General features: G+C 48.8%; 1 protein-coding gene across 1 annotated transcript in view; it reads left to right on the forward strand.

Moving 5' to 3' along the window:
• LOC115084265 (probable acyl-CoA dehydrogenase 6) overlaps window positions 1–26,584 on the forward strand; it is a 317,847-nt gene that overhangs the window by 225,028 nt on the left and 66,235 nt on the right. Inside the window, 1 exon segment of the mRNA XM_029588898.1 lies at window positions 19,280–19,453. Within this exon segment, the coding sequence (XP_029444758.1) occupies window positions 19,280–19,453 (174 nt within the window).

Raw genomic sequence — 26,584 nt, forward strand, 5'->3', positions numbered from 1 at the left:
AGCTGACACTACCTATTTAGTACAGTCAGCCCTCGGCTTTCAAAAATCTCAGCTCGACCACCACTCAGTTGTGGTGGAATCAGCTCAAAAGAAAGCAAAAAGGACGAAGCCTCACTCATCTACCCCTCCTGTTAAGGAACACAAGTTCCTAGACAATATTGGTTGACGAGTGTTCCAAGGGGCCATGCTCATTTCCAGAATTGCTGCTTACCAGCTGTATATGACCCAATACAATAGGATCATTTTCAAGCAGTTACAGGACTTCTCTGAAACCCTACCTGAAAAATTCCAACAACAGCTTTAAATCCTTGTCAACAAGGGGTTTGAAGCAGGAAAGCATGAGATAAGAACAGCTTACAATATCTTCGACATTTCTACTAGAGTGTCTGCAGCTGCCATTTCGGCAAGACGATGGGCCTGGCTCAAATCTTCTGACTTTCGGCCAGAAGTACAAGACAGGCTATCTGACCTACCATGTGTAGGAGACAATCTGTTCGGTGAACAGATCCAGCAAATAGTGGCTGAATTAAAGGACCATCATGAGACCCTTAAACAGCTCTCATCGATACCTTCCGACTTCCCCTCAAGACAGCCCTTTAGGAAGGACTCTAAGAAGTCATTCTTTCGTCCAATTAAGTACTATCCTCCATCAGCAAGGTCCCGAACTACGAGACCTTCTCAAAAACATCAGCCTCGCCAGGCCCAAAAGCAAAAGCCGCAAGCAGTTCCCCAGCCGGGGCCTGCTTCAGGTTTTTGACTTTCACTTGGAGAGCAGCAACCTGATTCCTCTGCCAAGCATACCAGTGGGAGGTCGATTGTGCCACTTTCAAGGCATGTGGCAATCAGTCACAACCGACCAATGGGTGCTAGCAATCATTGCTCAGGGTTACCACCTAAACTTTCTTGCTCTTCCACAGGACTCACCACCTCTGCAAGCATGGAGAGTATCCGACCATTCTGTCCTTCTGGAGCAGGAGGTTTCCCTTCTTCTCCAGTTAAGAGTAATAGAACCCGTCCCACTCTCGCAGCAAGGCTTAGGGTTCTATTCCCGGTACTTTTTGATCCCCAAAAAATCCAGGGGAGTTCGTCCAATTCTGGACCTACGTGTTCTCAACAAGTACCTACAGCGAGAAAAGTTCAAGATGGTAACCTTGAGCTCGCTTCTACCTCTTCTGCAAAGAGGAGACTGGCTCTGCTCTCTGGTCCTTTAGGACGCATACACACATATTGCGATAACTCCAGCTCATCGCAAGTACCTCAGGTTTTTAGTAGGCCCAAAGCACTATCAATACCGCGTGCTTCCGTTCGGCCTAGCATCTGCACCACGAGTCTTTACCAAATGTCTCGTGGTTGTCGCAGCTTTTCTCAGGAGAGAAGGTGTTCACGTCTACCCCTATATGGACGACTGGTTAATCAGGGCTCCAACCCAACATGTAGCTCGGTCGTCCCTCAGTTTGACCTTACACACTCTAATTTCTCTAAGATTTCTCATCAATTACGAAAAATCCTATTTAGTCCCATCTCAAACCTTGTTGTTCTTTGGGGCAGACTTGGACACCTTGCAGGCAAAAGCCTTTCTCCCTCAACAACGAGCGCTAACCCTCGTGTCTCTCGCTCACCAGTTGCAGTCTCAGCATACAGCAACAGCTCGCCAATTCCTCGTCCTTTTAGGACACATGATGTCCTCAGTCCATGTCACACCAATGGCCCGCCTGGCCATGAAACTCATGCATTGGACTCTGAGGTCACAATGGATTCAAGCTGTTCAGCCTTTGTCGACCATTGTCCACATCACCGACTCACTCCATCTGTCTCTCGCCTGGTGGAAAAATCTCAACAATCTCCTCCAGGGTCTGCCCTTTCAAGTGCCAGATCCTCAACTCATTCTCATCACCGACGCTTCCAACCTCGGGTGGGGAGCCCACGTGGACAATCTACAGACACAAGGGTCTTGGTCTCCAGAGGAAGCCAAACATCAAATAAACTTCCTAGAACTTCGAGCAATGCGATATGCTCTCAGGGCTTTTCAGGAACGCCTGTCAAATCACATCATCCTGATTCAGATGGATAACCAGGTGGCCATGTGGTACATCAACAAGCAGGGAGGCACAGGCTCCTTCCTTCTGTGTCAGGAAGCTGAGCAGATTTGGTCGGAAGCGCTCTCCCACTCGATGTACCTCAGGGCCACCTACTTGCCGGGAATGGGCAATGTCTTGGCAGACAAACTGAGTCGTCTCTTCCAGCCACGCGAGTGGATTCTCAACCCCTCGGTAGCGACTTCAATCTTTGCCAATGGGGATACCCCCAGATAGACCTCTTTGCGTCCCCTCGAAACCACAAAGTGGATAACTACTGCTCCCTCATTCGGAGCGAGCGCTCTCAGCCCATAGATGCATTCTCCCTCTCGTGGGCAACTGGTCTGCTCTATGCATTCCCTCCACTTCCTCTTCTTTTGAAGACTCTCGTGAAGCTACGTCAGGACAAGGGAACCATGATCCTGATAGCACCTCACTGGCCACGCCAAGTGAGGTTTCCCATACACCAGGATCTCTCCATCCGCAGGCACATTCCCTTGGGAATGGACCCGTATCTGATCACTCAAAACAACGGATGCCTTCGCCATCCCAATCTTCGGTCCTTGTCCCTGACGGCATGGATGTTGAAAGGTTAATCCTTCAACCACTTAACCTTTCAGATTCGGTTTCTCGTGTCCTGATTGCTTCGCGAAAGCCTTTCACAAGAAAATCTTATTCCTATAAATGGAAAAGGTACACATCATGGTGCACTTCGCAGTCCCTTGATCCCTTTTCCTGTCCAATCCCAAGGTTTTTGGACTATCTCTGGCATTTGTCAGAGTCAGGTTTAAAGACATCTTTAATCAGAATGCATGTCAGTGCGGTAGCCGCTTTCCATATAGGTGTCGGGGATGTTCCTATATCAGTACAACCCCTCATAACACGCTTTTTAAAGGGCTTGCTCCATGTCAAGCCACCTTTACGTCCTCCGGCCCCTTCTTGGGACCTTAATCTGGTTCTTGGTCGGCTCATGAAACCACCATTCGAGCCTCTTCACTCATGTGACCTAAAATATCTCACATGGAAAGTGATTTTCCTCTTGGCTATCACTTCAGCTCGCAGGGTTAGTGAGTTTCAGGCCCTAGTTACCTATTCGCCTTACACTAAACTCCTGCAGGACCGGGTGGTACTCCGCACTCACCCTAAATTTTTACCTAAGGTAGTTTCGGAGTTTCACATTAATCAATCCATCATACTACCTACCTTCTTTCCCAGGCCCCATTCCAATCCAGGGGAAAAGGCTCTGCATACCCTTGACTGTAAACGGGCTCTAGCGTTCTACCTAGACCATGCAGTTGCCCACAGGAAGAGTACTCAGTTATTCGTCTCTTTCCATCCCAATAAATTAGGGCAACCTGTGGGTAAGCAGACTCTCTCCTTCTGGTTGGCGGACTGCATATCTCTTTGCTATCAGCAAGCAGGCATTCCTTTTCAAGACCGTGTCAAAGCACACTCTGTGAGGGCCATGGCGACTTCAGTAGCACACCTACGATCGGTGCCACTTCCTGACATTTGCGGTGCTGCCACCTGGAGTTCTCTCCACACTTTCGCAGCCCATTATTGCTTGGACAAAGCCGGAAGACAAGATTCCATCTTCGGCCAGTCTGTCCTGCGTAACTTATTTCCAACGTGTCGTACCTACACCCTTCCGCCTGCCCGGTGGGGTTCAGGATGCCCTCTACCAAATTCCACCCCAGTTGTGCCTGTTGCACGCCGTTAGGTACATTTGGTGCATATTCGGACATTCTCAGCTCGGTACTCACCCTTTTGTGAGGACTACCATCCTGCTTGTCCTGTGAGAAAGCAAATGTTGCTTACCTGTAACAGGTGTTCTCACAGGACAGCAGGATGTTAGTCATCACGAAACCCGCCCGCCGCCCCGTGGTGTTGGGTTCGTAAAGTTTTGTTATTTTATTTTTTGGCACTGCCTGTAGCTTTCAAATAAGACTGAAGGGGGACTCCTGCTGGCTGCAGGGTTAGTGCCATGCTGGGCATGCCCAGTAGAGGCCAGTCAAAGTTCTGGAAACTTTGACAGAAGTTTTTCGTGATTGTGCTCCATCCTGATGATGTCACCCATATGTGAGGACTAACATCCTGCTGACTTGTGAGAACACTTGTTACAGTTAAGCAACATTTGCTATCTCTTAGGATCCTTTTTCCTGCCACAGAGAGATGTAAGCCATCTTTGACATATAGCTTTTTGTTGTTCTATATACGGCCCCAGCCCCCAATAAATCCAAAACTTTGTTCCTTACACCAGGATTTGAGCCATACATTGAAGTTATCAATATGGCTTATTCTCTCCTTCCCCTTTCCCTGAACAGGTAACACTTCTGAAAAGGCGATGGTTGTGGCCATGTGACTAATCTGTTTCTCTAGAGACTGGAACTCTCTCTGTACCGCTTGGATGCTGTTACTAGCAAGATACGGATGACTCCACCCAGTCCTGAGTCATGTAAACCCTGTGTGATTTGGTTTGAATAGGTACCAACATTTGTTAATCAAGAGAGCAGTGAGTCACTCTGACTGACTAACTGAAGTTAGACTATTTGTATTTCCCAACCCTCCCACCCCTCGCCCACCCACCCCTAGCTCATCCTTTAATTTATAGGCAGGTGCCACTTTCACAAAAAAAACAAAAACAAACCAACAACAAAAACTTTATTGAGAGTTTGATCAGACCCCTGTAGGTCTGATCAAACATCTGACATACAGCAAATTCACTAATACATTTAAAGGACGTTAATTAGACACATTCCTACTCCCATAGCAACCTAAAACTTAATTAGGAACTGATCAAAATTGAGATGAAGGCAGCAGTCCAGCAGCAAGAGGGGGCTTCCCAGTCTTTTGCATCGAGTGTCACATGTATGATTTTTTACCCACCGGTGAGAAGTTGTACATGTGCATGCGATGCAAAGAGCTCCTGACTCTCAGAGAACGAGTCCGATCTCTGGAGGCTAGAGTGGCAGACCTGGAGGAGCTGAGGGAGACAGAGAGGTATATAGATGAGACCTTCAGGGACATAGTAGTCAAGTCCCAACTTCAGACTGGCAGCCCTGGTGCTGCCTTGGAGGAAGAAGGTCTCATAATGGGAGAGCACCAACCAGGTGTAGCAGGAAAGGATCCTGTAGCAAGGACCTGCTCTCTAGGTGATGCATTGTCCTTTCGCACTGAGGATATCTCCCCAAGGCCTACTGCCCAGGAGGGAAGGGTTAGGTCGGCCGTCATAGTTGGTGATTCGATTATTAGGAATGTAGATAGCTGGGTGGCGGGTGGGCGTGAGGATCGCCTGGTAACATGCCTACCTGGTGCGAAGGTGGCGGACCTCACGCGTCACCTAGATAGGATTTTAGACAGTGCTGGGGAGGAGCCGGCTGTCGTGGTACACGTGGGCACCAATGACATAGGAAAATGTGGGAGGGAGGTTCTGGAAGCCAAATTTAGGCTCTTAGGTAGAAAGATTAGATCCAGAACCTCCAAGGTAGCATTCTCTGAAATGCTCCCTGTTCCACGCGCAGGTCACCAAAGGCAGGCAGAGCTCCGGAGTCTCAATGCGTGGATGAGACGATGGTGCAAGGAAGAGGGATTCAGTTTTGTTAGGAACTGGGGAACCTTTTGGGGAAGGGGGAGTCTCTTCCGAAGGGATGGGCTCCACCTTAACCAGGGTGGAACCAGACTGCTGGCGCTAACCTTTAAAAAGGAGATAGAGCAGCTTTTAAACTAGAACAAAGGGGAAAGCCAACAGTCGCTCAGCAGCGCATGGTTCGGAGAGAGGTATCTTTAAAGGATACTAATGATGCATTAGAATTACGGCATCCCGACAGTGAGGTTCCAATAATTAGAAAAGTAGTCCAAGTGCCTGTAACTAAAAACTCACCTGAGCTAAAAAATTCTAACTTATCCCTATCAATTAAAAAGCAGAATAAAAATACAAAAAAAAAACAAACTTTGAAATGTTTGTATGCTAATGCCAGAAGTCTAAGAAGTAAGATGGGAGAATTAGAATGTATAGCAGTAAATGATGACATAGACTTAATTGGCATCTCAGAGACATGGTGGAAAGAGGATAACCAATGGGACAGTGCTATACCGGGGTACAAATTATATCGCAATGACAGAGAGGAGCACTCGGGAGGAGGTGTGGCGCTTTATGTCCGGGATGGCATAGAGTCCAACAGGATAAACATCCTGCATGAGACTAAATACAAAATTGAGTCTTTATGGGTAGAAATCCCTTGTGTGTCAGGGAAGACTACAGTGATAGGGGTATACTACCGTCCACCTGGTCAAGATGGTGAGATGGACAGTGAAATGCTAAGAGAAATTAGGGAAGCTAACCAAATTGGTATTGCAGTAATAATGGGAGACTTCAATTATCCCAATATAGACTGGGTAAATGTATCATCGGGTCACGCTAGAGAGATAACGTTCCTGGATGGAATAAATGATAGCTTTATGGAGCAATTGGTTCAGGAACCGACGAGAGAGGGAGCAATTTTAGATCTAATTCTCAGTGGAGCACAGGACTTGGTGAGAGAGGTAACGGTGGTGGGGCCGCTTGGCAATAGTGATCATAATATGATCAAATTTGATTTAATGACTGGAAAAGGAACAGTGTGCAAATCCAAGGCTCTCGTGCTAAACTTTCAAAAGGGAAACTTTGATAAAATGAGAAAAATTGTTAGAAAAAAACTGAAAGGAGCAGCTACAAAAGTAAAAAATGTCCAAGAGGCGTGGTCATTGTTAAAAAATACCATTCTAGAAGCACAGTCCAGATGTATTCCACACATTAAGAAAGGTGGAAAGAAGGCAAAACAATTACCGGCATGGTTAAAAGGGGAGGTGAAAGAAGCTATTTTAGCCAAAAGATCTTCATTCAAAAATTGGAAGAAGGATCCAACAGAAGAAAATAGGATAAAGCATAAACATTGGCAAGTTAAATGTAAGACATTGATAAGACAGGCTAAGAGAGAATTTGAAAAGAAGTTGGCTGTAGAGGCAAAAACTCACAGTAAAAACTTTTTAAAATATATCCGAAGCAGAAAGCCTGTGAGGGAGTCAGTTGGACCGTTAGATGATCGAGGGGTTAAAGGGGCACTTAGAGAAGATAAGGCCATCGCGGAAAGATTAAATGATTTCTTTGCTTCGGTGTTTACTGAAGAGGATGTTGGGGAGGTACCCGTAATGGAGAAGGTTTTCATGGGTAATGATTCAGATGGACTGAATCAAATCACGGTGAACCTAGAAGATGTGGTAGGCCTGATTGACAAACTGAAGAGTAGTAAATCACCTGGACCGGATGGTATACACCCCAGAGTTCTGAAGGAACTAAAAAAAAATGAAATTTCAGACCTATTAGTAAAAATTTGCAACTTATCATTAAAATCATCCATTGTACCTGAAGACTGGAGGATAGCAAATGTAACCCCAATATTTAAAAAGGGCTCAAGGGGCGATCCGGGAAACTACAGACCGGTTAGCCTGACTTCAGTGCCAGGAAAAATAATGGAAAGTGTTCTAAACATCAAAATCACAGAACATATAGAAAGACATGGTTTAATGGAACAAAGTCAGCATGGCTTTACCCAGGGCAAGTCTTGCCTCACAAATCTGCTTCACTTTTTTGAAGGAGTTAATAAACATGTGGATAAGGGTGAACCGGTAGATATAGTATACTTGGATTTTCAGAAGGCGTTTGACAAAGTTCCTCATGAGAGGCTTCTAGGAAAAGTAAAAAGTCATGGGATAGGTGGCGATGTCCTTTCGTGGATGGCAAACTGGCTAAAAGACAGGAAAGAGAGTAGGATTAAATGGGCAATTTTCTCAGTGGAAGGGAGTGGACAGTGGAGTGCCTCAGGGATCTGTATTGGGACCCTTACTGTTCAATATATTTATAAATGATTTGGAAAGAAATACGACGAGTGAGATAATCAAATTTGCAGATGACACAAAATTGTTCAGAGTAGTTAAATCACAAGCAGATTGTGATAAATTGCAGGAAGACCTTGTGAGACTGGAAAATTGGGCATCCAAATGGCAGATGAAATTTAATGTGGATAAGTGCAAGGTGATGCATATAGGGAAAATAACCCGTGCTATAATTACACAATGTTGGGTTCCATATTAGGTGCTACAACCCAAGAAAGAGATCTAGGTGTCATAGTGGATAACACACTGAAATCGTCGGTGCAGTGTGCTGCGGCAGTCAAAAAAGCAAACAGAATGTTGGGAATTATTAGAAAAGGAATGGTGAATAAAACGGAAAATGTCATAATGCCTCTGTATCGCTCCATGGTGAGACCGCACCTTGAATACTGTGTACAATTCTGGTCGCCGCATCTCAAAAAAGATATAATTGCGATGGAGAAGGTACAGAGAAGGGCTACCAAAATGATAAGGGGAATGGAACAACTCCCCTATGAAGAAAGACTAAAAAGGTTAGGACTTTTCAGCTTGGAGAAGAGACGACTGAGGGGGGATATGATAGAGGTGTTTAAAATAATGAGAGGTCTAGAACGGGTAGATGTGAATCGGTTATTTACTCTTTCGGATAGTAGAAAGACTAGGGGGCACTCCATGAAGTTAGCATGGGGCACATTTAAAACTAATCGGAGAAAGTTCTTTTTTACTCAACGCACAATTAAACTCTGGAATTTGTTGCCAGCGAATGTGGTTAGTGCAGTTAGTATAGCTGTGTTTAAAAAAGGATTGGATAAGTTCTTGGAGGAGAAGTCCATTACCTGCTATTAAGTTCACTTAGAGAATAGCCACTGCCATTAGCAATGGTTACATGGAATGGACTTAGTTTTTGGGTACTTGCCAGGTTCTTATGGCCTGGATTGGCCACTGTTGGAAACAGGATGCTGGGCTTGATGGACCCTTGGTCTGACCCAGTATGGCATTTTCTTATGTTCTTATGTTCTTAACAAATTGGTTAAGTACATCTATAAAACTACACTCCCCAAACAGAAACCTCAGATCAGCTAATAAAGGTATTTTAAAGATTCCACCTACTCGTTCCAAACAACTTACCTCGAATCAGAAGAGAGCCATATCCCTAGGAAGTCCCAAACTATGGAACACCCTCACAACCGAACTTAGAACTCAGCATAACTTAAAAACCTTCAAAAAAGAACTAAAAACATGCATGTTTACCATAGCCTATCAAAGCACCCAATGACCCTCAAATATTACTTCACCCCGACTGGATCTATGCAAACATATGGAACCAATGCAAGCACATAATACAAACATAACTGAAATCACATAGTTTGAAATACGATTTACGTTTAGAAGCCTACAAATTTTATGTTCACAATCACATGAATCTTTGGAAACTCTGTTAAACATCGAAACTGTAAACCGTTGTGATGGTGAAACCGAACGATGGTTTATAAAACTCGATAAATAAATAAATAGATCTAATTGTGAGCTGCCTCCAAACCATACTTGTACTTTAAGATTGGGGAGATGGGGGTCTGAGATAAAAACTCCATAGGATATAGATATGTTCAGGTTTAAAAAATCTAGTCTTTTTCAGTTAAAGGTGGTTGAGATCTTTCAGATCCGATAACATTCTGAATTTGTGAAATATCCAAAAATGCAATGGATAGGAACCATATCATTTGTACCATTTGAGGATTCTGCTTTCTAATGAAACATTGAAATCACTATCCTTCTGATCATGCTTAGCCTGATCTCTACCGCCATTTCAGAATAGCTCTCACTGAGGACATTCAAGCTGAACAGCTGTCTGTCTACAAGAAAGAAGTGGGGACCAAGGAAGAAAGTATCAGCAATCAGAAAAAAAATCAGCAAAAAAAAGAAATAGGAACTTAGAGAGACAGGGTCCTTAAGAAGGCAAAGGAAAGCATCATCGCACACATATTATTATACATGCTGAGTGTCCCCAGCCCTGTCCTAGATCTTTTCCTTCTGTTGGACATCATTAGGATGCTGCTGGTATGATGTGTATAGCAGCAGAAGAGAGACAGTTACAATAGTCAGTATATGTGAGCAGCAAGTAAAGATCTAAATATCCTTTAAAAAGTGAACCTTTTCAGAGGGTAATTTCCAAAGTCATTTCTTTGGGTAGAACAATTTATTATCCAAAGAAAAGGGCTTGATTACATTTGTCCTCCTTGTGTATAGGTAAACTTTTGCACATAGTACTACTACCTAAATAACTTAAACAGTAATGAGCAGAGGCATTTGGGGGGGGGGGGGGGGGGGGGGGGGAGGCAGAGGGAAGGGACTTGTACTTACACACATACTTTTTATTTTTAGAAAAATGCCTGTAATTTTTCTCAAGAAACTACCCACATAAATTATCAGGTGCAACTGTGTGCAGGTACATTTCCTGAGATAATTTTAAGTGAAAGTATGCATATTACTTTATTTTGAAAACTGAGTCGTAGTCCACGGGTAAAAGGTATTCATGGGACTTTGGACCAATCAGATAGAAAATTTTCCCCCTAAATGACTAAAATTGAAATGGTTGACTGTTTAAGTGGTAAGGGGAAACTGGACAGCAGTAGCACTTTTTTGACAACAGGGAACCCTGGACAGGAAGGTGGCGTGACGTGAAATGGTCCTGGACAAGGCTTGGAACACATGAACAGAAAGCACTGAAGTCAGCCCCTGGGCCATGACTCATTCCTACCTGCCTTTGCAGCAGATAGAACCACATTTTATTAAATGGCTAAATGGAGAATGAATGGTAAGACTTTACTTACCGTTTAACCATTTAATATTTCACATTTCTAGTAGCAACAGGAGTAATTTTGTAAAATTGCACATAAGTTAGCCAATCAAGTTATTTACATGGAGTATTTCACAAATCACAAAAAACAATCTTTCTTGATTTTATTTTTCTTTTTTCTGACCTATTGCGAGAAGGCTGAGAATCTGACACAATAACAGCAGTATTACTTACTTATAGTGATATACCTGGGAACTTTTTATTTCCTCTCACCATGAGATTCTTGTGGATTGGGGGGGGGGGCAAGGCAGCAGCAGAATATACACATTTTCTCTATTACGCTCTCACATGTTCATTCTCATACACTCTTTCACACACATACAGGCTCATTCTCTTACACAAGCTCACTCCTCTCATTCTTCCACACACATACAGGTAGATTTTAAAAGGGCCACGTGCACCCATAAACACTCGTATATTGCCGCGCGCAAAGATATGCGCTATTTTATAAATTATACGCGTGGGTTATAAAATACTCTTCAAATGTGTATATCTGTAGTTCCCAGTACGTACCAGGATCAGTCCAGACAGCTGGGTTATGCCTCCCCTCCAGCAGATGGAGTCAGAGAGACAACTGAAAGCACCCCCTAGATATACTGGTGTGCCTCCTGCGGTCCTTCAGTATATTCTCTGACTCCAGCAGATTGAGAGGCATAACCTGCGGTTCTGGTCTGGTCAGTTTCTTGGTACTGGGAAATAGAAAAAAAAAAAAAAAAAAAGAAGAAAATTGGGGAGACAAGGGACAAGATCAATTGGTTCGTCTTTTCTGTCCTCTGTCTGCCCGTTTGTCTTTGTGTGTTTGTCTGGCGCTGCGAAGTTGTAGTTCAGCGTGGGGCAGGCTCGGAGGGTAATACCCTCCTCTTATTCCCGGGACTGAGTGTCCGTGTGGCTGGGGGAGAGCTTACCGGTGGGCCGGTCACCCTCCCCCCCCAATACCAGGGATTTGACCCTGAAGGGGGTTTAAAAAAAAAAAAAAAAAAGTTACAACGAAGAGTCATTTAAGACCTGTTGGGGACAGGCAGTGATCTCCCCTGCTTAACCCCGCGTACAAAGCCTGCCCGTGCCTTTCGGACCCCGGAGGGGGTGGCTAGTTCACCCGGCGCGCGCTCGCGTTCCAAATTTCTTCTCACCAGATTTTTGGCGCCTTTTTTCGCTGACAGCACAGCGCTCCATCTTCGGATGCCGCGATCCTCGGCTTGCCGGACATGTGGGGAGGCGGGGGCGCGACTCTCCCGCGAGGGTCTCTGCCCCCGATGTATTCCCGGGGGTGAGGGACCCTCGGGGGGGCCGAGCGCTGCCCGCAGCCGCTCTCCTCGTCCCTCTGCGTCGCGGCACAGCAGCGCCTCAGGCAACCGGTCTTCGGCCCCTCCTCCCTCGGGGAGGAGTGCGGCGGCCATCTTGGCCACGAGGCAGGATGATTTTTCAGCTTCGGAGGAGGAGGACTCCCCTCCTCCCTCGCCTGACGCGCGCAGCCCGCGCTCCCAGCCCGATGTGGGGTCTCCTCGAGGCCCTCCCTCATCGGATGCCACGAGGAAAGGTTTAAAAAGGTCGGTGCCGTTTTCATTGGATTTTGTGCTTTTAATGCACAAGGCGTTTTTACAGGCAGAATCCGGCTGGGAGCCGGAGGTGCCCCCTCCCCCGAAGGTGCCCAAAACGACTTCCTTGCCCCGGGGGAGTCCGCCGGGGGGGGGTCTGCCGGGGCTACGGCTCCTCGCCCGCGGGGGGGAGGAGCTGCGGACCTGAGCGATACAGGGGCCGCTCCAGAGTCCCCGGGGGCTCCGGATTTGCTGACGACGGACGAGCAGGGGTCCGTAGAGGGGGATGACCCTCAGGTGCTCCGTTTGTTTGCTAAGGAGGAGTTAAGTGCCCTTATTCTCCACGTGCTGCAGGAGCTGGAATTAGTGACGCCGCCTCAGGAGGCGGATTCGTCTACGGGGGATATCGCGATGGCGGGGCTTCGGGCCCCCCCTCAGACTTTTCCTTTCCATCACAAGGTCTTGCAGATTGTCTCGAAGGAATGGGAACTGCCGGAGGCTTCCCTGCGTGTGAACCGAGCCATGGAAAAGTTATATCCCTTACCTAAGGATTCATTGGAACTGTTGACGACACCCGCGGTAGATTCGGCTGTCACGGCTGTGGTCAAGCATACGACTATCCCCGTGACGGGGGGTATAGCGTTGAAGGACCTCCAAGACCGCAAGCTTGAGGTTTTATTAAAGCGTATTTTTGATGTGGCGGCACTGGGGGTCCGAGCGGCGGCTTGCAGCAGCCTGGTGCAGAAGGCCAACCTCCGCTGGGTTCAGCAGCTCCTGACCATGCAGGAGCTCCCTCCGGGCGAGGCTGAGCAGGCAAATTGTGTTGAGGCAGCGGTTGCTTATACAGCAGATGCCTTGTATGACTTGTTGCGCACATCGGCTCGCATCATGTCCTCGGCGGTCTCAGCCAGGAGGTTGCTGTGGCTCCGTCGTTGGTCGGCGGATGCCACCTCCAAGGCGAGGTTAGGTTCCTTCCCCTTTAAGGGCAAGTTGCTATTTGGCGAGGAGCTGGATCAGCTCATCAAGGATCTGGGTGACAACAAAGTTTACAAGCTGCCGGAGGATAAGCCTCGGCAACCTCGGTCCTTTGGTAACGCCAGGACTCGCTTTCGGGGGCAAAGGCGTTTCCGTGGGGGAAGAGGGGGTTCCTTTTCCCAGCGGCAGCAGGCGACAAGATCCCAGGCCTGGTCTTCTTCTTCCTTTCGTGGCAGGAGGCCTCTACGGGGAGGCTCCTCCCAAGGTTTTGCTGCCATCAAGCCCGCACAATGAAGGTGCGCGGGCCCACTCCTCCGTTCCCGTTATCGGAGGCCGGCTGTCCCGGTTCTGGGAGGAGTGGGTCAAAATTACTTCGGATCAATGGGTCCTCGATGTGGTTCGGTACGGCTACGAGTTGGATTTTGTACGTCCCCTCCGGGACCTTTTTATGGTATCGCCGTGCGGCCCGGAAGAAAAACAAGTAGCTATAGCCCAAACGGTCGCTCATCTACAGGCTCTGGGGGCGGTGGTTCCAGTTCCGCGGGACCAGCTTCGGACGGGTCGGTATTCCATATACTTCCTGGTTCCCAAGAAGGAGGGCACCTTCCGACCCATTCTGGATCTCAAAGGAGTAAACAAGGCGTTGCGGGTGCCTCGCTTCCGAATGGAGACCCTCCGGTCTGTTATTGCGGCCGTCCACAAGGGAGAATTTTTGGCTTCTTTGGACCTGACAGAGGCCTATCTACACATCAGAATAAGAGAACGGCATCAAAGGTACTTGAGGTTCATGGTGATGGGGGACCACTACCAGTTCTGCGCCCTCCCATTCGGGTTGGCCACCGCGCCGAGGGTGTTCACCAAAGTTCTCGTGGTGGTAGCGGCTTCCCTCCGCCGCCAAGGCGTCCTTGTGCATCCTTATCTCGACGATTGGCTCATCCGAGCGAAGTCGCATGCGGCTTGCACCCGAGCAGTCTCCTTAGTGGTTCACCAGCTGCAGGAGTTGGGTTGGGTAGTCAACTTTGCGAAGAGCAGACTCGAGCCGACCCAACGCCTGGAGTTCCTGGGAGCTCGGTTCGACACCTTGGTGGGCAAGGTTTTTCTTCCGCAGCAACGCATGCTCAATCTCATGACTCAGGTACGGCGCCTGTTGGAGCTCGAGATTCCCACGGTCTGGGATTATTTACAAGTCATTGGTCATATGGTGTCTACTATGGAGATGGTACAATGGGCTTTTGCGCATATGCGTCCGTTACAAAGAGCGCTTCTGTCTCGGTGGGATCCCCGCTCGGAGGAGTACGGGATCGAATTGCCGTTGCTGGAGCCGGCTCGCTCCAGTCTCTCTTGGTGGTTGACTCCAGACAATCTATTGCAGGGGGTGGACCTCGAACCCCCGTCCTGGTTGGTGGTGACAACGGATGCCAGCCTGTCGGGCTGGGGAGCGGTCTGCCAGTCCCGTGCAGTCCAGGGCACCTGGTCAGCACTCCAAGCAACTTGGTCCATCAACCGATTGGAGACCAGAGCGGTCCGCCTGGCCTTGCGTTGCCTCCTACCACTGGTACGCGGACGAGCAGTCCGAGTTCTGTCGGACAATGCGACCACGGTGGCGTACATAAATCGACAAGGCGGCACGAAAAGCCAAGCAGTAGCGACGGAGGCGGCGCTGTTGATGTCCTGGGCGGAACGGCACATAGAGCGTCTCGCGGCCACCCACATTGCCGGCGTGGACAACGTTCAGGCGGATTACCTCAGCCGGCAGCACCTAGATCCAGGAGAATGGGAGCTCTCGTCGGAGGCGATGGCTCTCATCACGCGGCGTTGGGGGACCCCGCGCTTGGACCTCATGGCGACCCGTCTAAATGCAAAGGCGGTGCGCTTCTTCAGCCGGAGGAGAGAGCACATGTCAGAAGGGGTGGACGCACTGGTCCTTCCGTGGCCACGTCACATTCTTCTTTATGTGTTCCCTCCGTGGCCCCTGGTAGGGAAAGTGTTAAGGCGCATAGAGTCACATCACGGTCCGGTGATTCTCGTGGCTCCGGAATGGCCGCGGCGTCCGTGGTTCGCGGATCTGGTCAACTTGGCGGTCGACGGCCCACTGCGTCTCGGGCATCTTCCCAATCTTCTTCGCCAGGGTCCAGTATTTTTCGATCTGGCGGATCATTTTTGTCTGGCGGCTTGGCTTATGAAAGGAAGCGGTTGAAGAAGAGAGGTTATTCGGATGCGGTGGTGTCTACTCTCCTTCGGGCGCGTCGGTCTTCCACTACACTCGCTTACGCGAGGGTTTGGAAGGTCTTCCATGATTGGTGTGACACGGCGGGTATCTCGACCAGACGTTCGTCCGTGGCGGATATCCTTATGTTTTTACAGGATGGCCTGAAGAAGGGCTTTGCGTATAATTCGCTGCGAGTTCAGGTGGCGGCTCTGGGCTGCTTGAGGGGTAAGGTCGAAGGCTCTTCCCTTGCGAGTCATCCAGATGTGGCACGGTTTCTGCGAGGGGTTAGAAACTTGCGTCCTCCCGTCAGGCTTCCCTGTCCGTCTTGGAACTTGAACTTGGTACTCCGTGGTTTGTGTGCGGCGCCGTTTGAACCTATCAAGGCGGCTTCCTTAAAGGATCTGACTCTCAAGACGATTTTTCTTGTGGCCATTTCTTCGGCTCGCCGGGTTTCGGAGCTTCAGGCTCTCTCTTGTAGGGAACCTTTTTTGCGCATCTCGGCGTCGGGAGTTTCTCTACGGACTGTCCCTTCCTTCTTGCCGAAGGTGGTCTCCACGTTTCATGTCAACCAGACGGTGGAATTGCCTTCCTTTTCGGACGAGGACCTCCAGTCTTCTCAAGGTAGGGATTTGAGACGTCTCGATGTTCGACGGATTCTTTTGCGCTATTTGGAAGTTACCAATGAGTTTCGAAAGTCGGATCACCTTTTCGTGTTGTGGAACGGTCCCAGGAAGGGGCTCCCAGCTTCCAAGGCTACCATTGCACACTGGTTAAAGGAGGCTATTGCGTCTACGTATGTTGCCTGTGGTAAGCCGGTTCCCACTGGGCTCAAGGCTCATTCTCTGCGTTCTCAGGCTACTTCGTGGGCGGAGAATCACTTGGTCTCTTGTCAAGAGATTTGCAAGGCGGCCACGTGGAAATCCTGGCATACTTTTTCCAGGCATTATCGACTTGATGTCCGTGGCCCTCTTACAGAGTCCTTTGGGAGCAGTGTGATTCGAGCGGGACTCTCAGGGTCCCACCCCAGTTAAGGCGGCTCGGGTACATCCCAGCTGTCTGGACTGATCCTGGTACGTACTGGGAAAGGAAAATTAGGTTCTTACCTTTGCTAATTTTCGTTCCAGTAGTACCATGGATCAGTCCAGACGCCCGCCCTTGGTGCTTCTGGGAGTCCGCTCGTATTCTGTTGTTTTACAGTGCAGTTTTTTGTCTTGTGTCGGTCGCCACAGTGTCATGTGGCCGGTTGCCATTTTGTGGTGTTCTTGTTGTACATTTGTGGTGTCCTGTTTGTTGTTCTGGTTTTTACCTGTTTTCAAGGATGTGGCTACTTGATCTAGTCACTGGTTAAAAAAAAAAAAAAAAGTTTTTGTGGGGGGACTTGGTATGTAGTGCTTAAGTCATTCCTTCTGCTTTGATATCGCATATACTGAAGGACCGCAGGAGGCACACCAGTATATCTAGGGGGTGCTTTCAGTTTTCTCTCTGACTCCATCTGCTGGAGGGGAGGCATAACCCAGCTGTCTGGACTGATCCATGGTACTACTGGAACGAAAATTAGCAAAGGTAAGAACCTAATTTTCCTCTTTACACGCATATCTTACAGAAAGCGAGAGAGACACAGACTCTTTAGGCTCAGCCTGACACTCGTTATATGGACCATTGTAAGGGGGCAATTTGATTCAGGGTGTTTGGGTTAGAGGGGTGGTGTTACAGACACATTCAGAGGTATTCTTTTTAAAATTGACATCATTAAAGAATTTTAGACCTTATAAGCAATGAAAATTCTGACAAGAGAAGTTGATTTGTACACTACAGTCTCTGCTAACTGCATTGTACATATGTGCGCTGGCTGAGGAAAATTAAGGGTTAGGCGAGTCAGTGCTAGCGCCACCTCTGGAATGCCTATGTCCTGCCCCTTTTTTTCTGGGTGCACATACATTAATGTATGCATGTCCTTCCCAGCTATTTAAAATTTGCTTAGCTCCTGCACAACCCACTTACGTGCATATGTGGCCGTTTTAGTGCATGCAAAGCTTTTAAAATCTACCTCTTAGTCTCTTACATACAAACATGTCCACACACTCATGTTTCTCCCTCTCACTCCCATGCTCCCTCACGCACACAAACATACTTGTTCTCTCTCATTCACACACTTGCTCACACATTCTCTCTCCTTATCCCAACCCACCAGTGACAATAACTTTCTTCTCTAGACTCACCCAGTCTCCTCTTCCTTCCTCCTGCCCCTCAGGACTGACCAGTCTCCTCCTTTTTCCTCTTCCCTGTGAGCCAATCGACCAATCTATTCTGCTTTCCTTTCTCCACACTGCACTGAGGGATCTTCTACTTCTTTCTGCGCCACAAGGCCGACCAATCTAATCTGCTTTCCTTCCCCCATGTGGAGCTCACGCACTCCTTCATCTCTCCTCCCCCTACCTTGTGTATTCCAGGTAATGTTTTCTTCCAGGGCTTACTTCTGCAGTAGCACTTGGAGTTTTCTGATGTTGGCCCAGAGACCTGGCAATTCTTTTAGAATTCCGGAGTCTCCAAGCCAAATCTGGAGAGTTCCCAGGTATAGATATGCTGGCAAATAGCAAAATAAACATCAACCAGGAAAATAATTATTTGAAAGTCTCACAAAACTCCCCACCAATTATTGATCTTGTGGTTCCCAGATCATGTTTTTTGTTTTCATCAGCTCATCTCTACTATAGAAGTCTACTGTACAGCCCTTGAGGCTTTACTCCCCAGTAATCCGTGAATCAGAACCTTTGTAGGGTCCTTTAGTTTAAGTTATCTAGTCTTATGTCAAAGTTGTGAGCCCTTGGGCTGTGGTGTGGTTGACACAAACTAGTACGTGAACATACTAGGCCCACGCCGACAGCTGGTGGACATGCCCTTGCTAAGATAGGAGCTGGGGCTTCACCTATACCAGCCCTGTTCCCTGCAGGTTGAGCCCTTAGGCGAATGTCCTAAAGGGGGCAGTCAAGGAGAGTCCAGGTACGAGTGGAGGTCAGGGGTGGTGTCGGGGAGACAGAGTCCAGATACAGAACATGGGCTGGGCTGGCAGTGTGGGAAGCTGGGTTGTAGTCCATAGTAAAGGTTAATACCAGGTGACAGGCAAGTCCGTAGCAGAAATCAGTACCAGGGAATCAGTCTGAGGTAAACAGGACACTAGAGGACAAGGCAGGGCAAGATGGACCAGGAAAGACAAAGGAGACGAGCAAGGTACGAGCAAAGCAAGGGTACAGACAAGACAAAGATCAGGGCAAAAGCAAGACAAGGTATGGACTAGGAAAGGCACAAGGCAAGAAGACATGAAGAGCAACACATACAGCAGATTAGGCAGGGGATTTGTTGCTGAGGCAGGGAGAGGAGTGCGGCGGGGGTTTAAATACCTTGCCGCATGATATCATCAGGAGGCGCCTCAGTTGGGTTTCCTGCTGCTGGACCTTCAAAGGGTGGCATGCGCCAAACCAGCAGGAGTCAAAGAATGACCGCATTCAAGCTGCAGTAAAGTTTGGCAGCATGCTTGGTGAGTGCAGTTGGTCATAGGGTCAGCCAAACGTTACATCTTATAATTTTCTTCCACTTGATGCAGAGGATTCTGCTCTCTAACCAGAGTTTAGCAATTTTATGCTATAGAAACTTAACTAGTATCAATTTTGAACTTTTATTATTTTATTTTCCAATAATTTTCTGAATGGAATTTTATTTTTAGGTATTCACATTGCTAAAAAAATAGACAAGATGGGCATGAGATCATCGGACACAGCTCAGATCTTTTTTGAAGATGTCAGAGTACCCTGCAAATACCTGATCGGAGAAGAAAACATGGGTTTTACTTATCAAATGTTGCAATTCCAAGAGGAACGTATGTGGGGAGCAGCCAACGGTAAGCCACCTGACCTTTTTTTGTTAATTAATCATGCTGACCATTAATAAGAAAAGAAATGAAGAAGATTTTTTTTCTTTTAGACTGCATCCTTCTCTTAAGATATATACATGCAGACAGAATACAACAAAAAAAATTGTAAAGATGGGCAAAGAAACAAAATAAAGGGATAATTTTATAACATCAGGTATAAGTTACACACGTTTTCCAAGCAAACTTATGTGCATAAAATATCCTTACAAAAATATATACACACTATAACACCTGCTATTTAGTGTGCATAGTGTTACTGAAGGAATTTACGTGTGTACTTTTAAAATCAAAAAGTATATGTGCAAATCCCAACCCCGCCTATACTCCTGCCCCTAGAATGCCTCTCCACTCTGCACATTAAAGAGCTCGCACACAGGGGTAGATTTTATAAATTTACGCACGTGCGTACTTTTGTTCGCGCACCAGGCGCGAACAAAAGTACGCTGGATTTTATAAGATACGCGCGTAGCTTATAAAATCCGGGGTCAGCGCGCGCAAGGGGGTGCACATTTGTGCAACCTGCGCGCGCCAAGCCTGGCGCTCGCTGCCTGTTCCCTCCGAGGCTGCTCCGAAATCGGAGCGGCCTCTGAGGGAACTTTCCTTCCACCTCCCCTCACCTTCCCCTCCCTTCCCCTACCTAACCCACCCCCCGCGGCCCTATCTAAACCCCCCCCTACCTTTGTTGGCAGATTTACGCCTGCCTCTGGAGGCCTCGACCACGCCCCCGGGCCGGTGTCACGTCCCCGACACGCCTCCCGCCCCGCCCCAAAATTCATGCCGCCCCCCCGACACGCCCCTTTGCAAAGCCCCGGGACTTACGCGCGTCCCAGGGCGCGCGCAGGGGTGGTTTGGGGTAGGTTTTCGGGGGGTACGCGCATATCCCTTTGAAAATCTACCCCACAGTGCATCTGTGTGTAATTGAACGTGTGAATCAATCATGCAGTTTTCTAAAGGGCCGATTCTGTGGGTGAAGCATATATTGCTGTAGCATATATGCAGACTTCTACTGTTTAATGGTTCTGTTAGCATAAATGAAATGTCAAAGCAAGCCATACTTAAATACTAAATACACTATCAGCACTATTTTAACATTTCTGTTTCTTTACTCTCAATGTGTATTGTTATGCTGAATAATCCGTTTCTTTTTTCTATCACACAGCCATTTACTGTTTTCTCTTGTTTAATATTTTGCTGTTTAAATGTGTGTGTGTGTGTGGGGGGAGGGGCAGTTCCCAGACTGCATTATTGGACAATGTCTGCTTGGAAAATAGCGTGCATAACATGGAAAATAATGTGCATAGATGTGAAAATTCAATCTGAGCATTATTTTCCTCCTCCAACCAAAATACACTTGCAGCGAAGCCTCTCCCTTATGCAGCTAAAAGTATGCACATTACGGAACAACATGCTTGGTTTTATCTGCATTAGTTGGTGTGGGAGGGGTGCCATTTTTATACAGCCACAGAACAGCAAAGTCAGAGGGTACTTTTTGCCCATAGTCTTTGCTACAGTTTTCAAAGGCCAAACTTTCCCTTTGAAAATTACATAAGAAAAAACACACAACTTTGCACCTGTTTTTTTCTGCAGATTATTTTTAGACAAATTTGCATGCATACTTGTGAAAATTTAAAAGTATGCATGTACTTGCGAGCCCCTCCCCAACCACACCAGTGGAAATGCCTTCTTTGACCGCATGTACAATTTCACACATAGTGGCACCACATACTTTATTTTACCACACATGATGGGCAATTTTCAAAGATGCTATTTCAGTAGGTAAAAGCACCCAAACATTAGATAGATAACAAGCTACTATTGCTTATTAATTACCATCTTAGCAGTTTATGGATTTATCCTCTAGAAATGTATTCTTTTTTAAACCTAGTTATATTAAGTGCTTTAACCACATCCTCTGACAATGAATTCCAGAGCTTAACTATGCACTGAGTGAAAAATAATTTTCTTCAATTTGTTTTAAATGAGCTACTTGCTAACTTCATGGAGTGCCCCCTGGTCCTTCTGTTATCTGAGAGAGTAAATGAATTATTTGCTTCCATGCTTACTAATGAGGATGTTGGGGAGATACCAGTTCCAGAGATGGTTTTCAAGGGTGATGAGTCAGAAGAACTGAACTAAATCACTGTGAACCTGGAAGATGCAGTAGTCCGGATTGACAAACTACAGAGTAGCAAATCAACTGTATCGGATGGTATGCATCCTAGGGTACTGAAGGAACTCAAAAATGAAATTTCTGATCTATTAGTTAAAATTTGTAACCTATCATTAAAATCATCCATTTCCTAGCGTGTAGCAGATGGACTCAAAACAAGTGGGTATAGTGTGCTCGTGCTAGCAGTTGGAGACGGATCTGACGTCAGCACGGGTACATATACCCCCGCAGGAAGTGCAGCAATTTAGTTATTTCCGTCTCCAAAGCAGTTTGGAGCTACCTCACGCTCGCTGAGCGTGTTTCCAAATTCTAACGACTAAATTAATTGAAGAAACCTACTGAAGATGAGCCCCGCACTCCTGTGGTGATACCATTCGGTCCCTCCCCCAGTTGAGTTTCCCGAGCTGACTTCCATGGTCCCTCGGAGGTAGGAGCCTCGGTCCGGTGGCCGACTCGCGGCAGAGACCTAGCCCCCGAGTGAGAAGGGCTCGGGCGTAGCATAGAGGCAGCCTCGGTCCCGGCGTGGACTTGGCCCCCAAGCGAGACGAGTTCGGGCGCGGCCTAGAGGCAGCGGGTGCACTTCCTCGAGCGCGACGGTGAAGGTACTTACCCTCTCCCCCCGCAGCCGGAGACCGCCCGGGTCGCAGCCGGGAAGCGCCGAAGACAAGGTAAGGCGTACATCTTTACTGTGGTCTCCGAGGAAGTGAGGATTTGCGTGGCCTGCCTACGTGGCAGCCCGCCAAGGAGGTCGCCATTTTACCTGCCTACTCGCCTTCGCCACCTAGACGCACGTTGCTGTACGCATGCTGAGATGGAGCATAAGAGAACCCATACGCCCGCAGAGCCGGCACCTCCAGAATCAGGCATAAGAGCTCTAAGCCTCTGCTCAGCATGCAACCTCAGAGCCACACAGAGCGAGGAAGCAGACTCACTATGTGCCCAATGTGAGGAGGCCATGGGAGTTCCAGGACAGGACCGGTCCCAGCCCAGCGGTTCCTCAGGGAACACTCCGGACTTAGCAGGCCGCGGTGAGCAGCCAGGGAACCCGAGAGACCTGGTGTCCCTGAGGCCAGATCCGGCTTCACTCTCCTGGGTGGAATTATTCAAGGGGATCCACGCCTTTGTCCAGATGCAATCTGCTCCTCAAATGGCCTTTTCTGTGCCGGATGATCCGGCCCCTGGACCCTCGAGACCTAGGCATGGCCACTCGCCACCCGGAAGCCCCACTTATGGGGATTCAGATTGCTCCGAGGAAGATGAGGAGCCCCCCGAGGAGGGAGAACTTCCCTCGGAGATAGAACCCTATCAGACCATGAGACACTTCTTTCGGGAAGAGGATCTTCCAGGCCTGGTCTCACAATGCCTATCAGAACTGGCTATTCCGGGTCAGGACACCCCAGGGGACCCTAAAATGAACCCCCTGTTAGAGGGCCTGCCCCAAACGGCTCACCATTTTCCCCTCCTACAAGCAGCACAGCAGCTAATCGATCTGGAATGGACTGCGCCAGAGGCCGCATTTAAATGGGGTCAGGCCTTGTCAGGCATGTACCCTCTGGACCCGGCGTCCAAGGAGCTGCTGGCGTGCCCCAAGGTAGATGCCATAGTTAACGCAATTGTGAAGCGCACCACCATTCCGGTTGAGGGGGGAGCGGCCCTCAAGGATGCACATGACCGGCGCATGGACACCATTCTGAAACAAGCCTTTGAGGTAGCAGCCATGTCCCTACGAATCGCGACCTGCTGCACCGTGGTGACGCGTTCCTGTTTATCACAAGCTAGACACAACACCCCGGGAGAAGACATGGAATCAGCTCTCGCATTCCTCACTGATGCAGCCTCCGACCTCGTCCGTACGGCAGCCAAGGGAGTGTCATCCTCAGTGGCAGCCAGGAGACAGCTCTGGCTACGTAATTGGGCGGCCGACTCTTCCTCCAAGACGCGCCTCACAAGAATGCCCTTTAAGGGATCCCTACTGTTCGGCAACGATCTCGAGAAATTGCCTAATAAATGGGGTGCCTCTCCATTACCTCGTCTACCAGAAGACAGGTCGAGGAGGAGCCAGCGTTCTTATTCTAGACCATCCAGAGGTAGAAACTCTCAGCGCTTCAACCCTTACAGGGCTCGCTACCAAGCACCTCATTCTCAGGCCAGGAACCAGGCCTTTCGGGCTAAGCACAGCAAGAGGAAAACCGGCTCGGGTTCTGGTCCCGGCAGCAATCCACAATGACAATCAACCGACCCATCCGGGGGTAGCAGCCATAGGGGGCAGGCTAACCCTCTTCTACCGCAGGTGGGTCGAGATTACTTCGGACCAGTGGGTCCTCGCCATCAACCGAGAAGGGTATTACCTGGATTTTCTTCGGCTTTCGCCGGCCAAGTTTGTGGAATCTCCTTGTTCACCTCTCAAGAAGGCGGCACTAGAAGTTACCTTGCAGAGGCTCCTGGCCCTAAAAGCCATAATCCCAGTGCCTGCAGGGGAGATAAATTCTGGGCATTATTCCATTTATTTCATAGTACCCAAGAAGGAGGGCACTTTCAGGCCCGTCCTGGACCTCAAGTCAGTCAACCGACACTTACGGGTCCCCAGCTTTCGCATGGAAACTCTGCGGTCTGTCAAGAATGTGGTACAGCCAGGGGAGTTTCTCACCTCCCTAGATCTGTCGGAAGCCTATTTGCATATCCCAATCCATCGGGATCACCAGCGCTATTTACGCTTCAAAGTCCTGAATCAGCACTTCCAGTTCCGAGCTTTACCCTTCGGGTTAGCCACCGCGCCGCGGATCTTTACCAAGGTCATAGTAGTAGTGGCGGCGGCACTCAGGAAGGAAGGAATCCTCTTTCATCCCTACCTGGATGATTGGCTGATCAGGGCAAAGTCACCGGAGGAGAGCCACCAGGCAACCAACAGAGTTATTGCTCTTCTGGAAAGCCTAGGATGGGTAGTAAACTTGAACAAGAGTTCCCTACAGCCTTCTCAGTCGCTGGAATACCTAGGGGTCCGATTCGACACCCAGGAAGACAAGGTCAGCCTGACCTCCAAGAGAAGATCAAAACTCCGGAACCGTCTGCAGGCCCTGCTGAGCGCCACCCGGCCCACAGCTTGGGATTACCTACAAGTCCTCGGCCTTATGGCATCCATTCTGGAGGTGATACCATGGGCGCGGGCTCATATGAGACCATTACAACGCGCCCTCCTCTCTCGGTGGAGCCCACGATCACAGAACTACACCACACACCTACCTCTACCAGCCAGAGTGCGGAATCAGATACGGTGGTGGTTGCAGCCCGGCCACATGAGCCGGGGGTCAAGAATGTCCTCCCCAACCTGGACCCTGCACACTACAGATGCCAGCCTGAATGGATGGGGAGCACACTGCGAAGAACTCACCGCCCAAGGGCGGTGGAACAGAGAAGAGTCGAGGTGGAACATCAACCGACTAGAGGCACGGGCAGTCAGGCTAGCGTGCCTGCGTTTTGCCCACAGACTTCGCAACAGAGCGGTCAGAGTGATGTCAGACAATGCCACCACGGTGGCATACATCAACCGACAGGGCGGAACCAGAAGCCAACAGGTATCCCTAGAAATAGCCCCCCTGATGACTTGGGCGGAAGCAAATCTCCAGGACATCTCCGCCGTTCACATTGCTGGGAAGGACAACACCACGGCAGACTTCCTCAGCAGAGAAAGCCTAAATCTAGGGGAATGGCAGCTGTCGCCCACAGCTTTCCAGATGATTGTGGATCAGTGGGGGATGCCGGGCATGGACCTATTAGCAGACAGGTCCAACGCTCAAGTACCCAGATATTTCAGCCGCAGACGGGATCCGCTATCACTGGGGATCGATGCCCTGGTACAGCCATGGCCTCAGGGGATCCTGCTATATGCCTTTCCTCCATGGCCCCTGCTGGGCGCCATTATACACAAGATTCGGCGGCACAGAGGCCTAGTTCTTCTAGTGGCCCTGGATTGGCCAAGAAGACCCTGGTACACAGACATGAGAAGACTACTGGCAGGGAATCCTCTACCCCTGCCTCCACACAGGGACCTGCTGCGGCAAGGTCCCATCCTACACAAGGATCCAGCTCAATTCTCTCTTACGGTCTGGCCATTGAGAGGGCTAGACTGAAGAAAAGGGGATACTCGGAGCCAGTAATAGATACACTTCTCCGAGCACGCAAGTTCTCCACATCACTCACATATATAAGGGTCTGGAGAGTTTTTGAAGCCTGGTGCGACACTCACAGCACCAATCCACATACCACTAAAATCCCTATCATTTTGGATTTCCTGCAAGATGGACTTCAAAAGGGTCTGTCCCTCAGCTCCATCAAGGTTCAGGTGGCAGCGCTGTCTTGTTACGGTCCCAGGAGTGACGGCAACACCATTGCCAAACACCCAGACGTTTCACGTTTCCTGAAAGGAGTCAAACACATTTGTCTGCCACTGAAGTGGGCAGTGCCCCTGTGGAACCTCAACCTAGTGTTGGAATTTCTAGCAGGATCCGCCTTCAGACCCCTTCGAGGCCTGTCTCTCCGTGTGTTGACCTTGAAGATGGTGTTCTTGCTGGCTGTGTGTTCAGCACGCCGCATCTCAGAGCTACAAGCACTGTCCTGCCATGATCCGTTTCTCAGAATCACTCCAGAGGCTATCCATCTTCGCACAGTTCCTTCCTTCTTACCCAAAGTAGTCTCACACTTTCACCTCAACCAAACCATATCCTTGCCAACCACGGAAGGTTTGAAGAAGTCGGAAGAAGGTCAAATATTGCGCCATCTCGACATCGGCAGGCTGTATTCCAGATACCTGGAAATGTCAAAAGCAGTACGAAAGACGGACCACCTGTTCGTCCTCCACAGCGGGAAGAAGCAAGGGGAAGCGGCCTCACGGGCAACCATCGCCCGCTGGATCAAAGAAGTTATCAAGGCAG

This window comes from Rhinatrema bivittatum, chromosome 2 (genome assembly GCF_901001135.1).
Source record: "Rhinatrema bivittatum chromosome 2, aRhiBiv1.1, whole genome shotgun sequence".
NCBI classification, from domain to species: Eukaryota; Metazoa; Chordata; class Amphibia; order Gymnophiona; family Rhinatrematidae; genus Rhinatrema; species Rhinatrema bivittatum.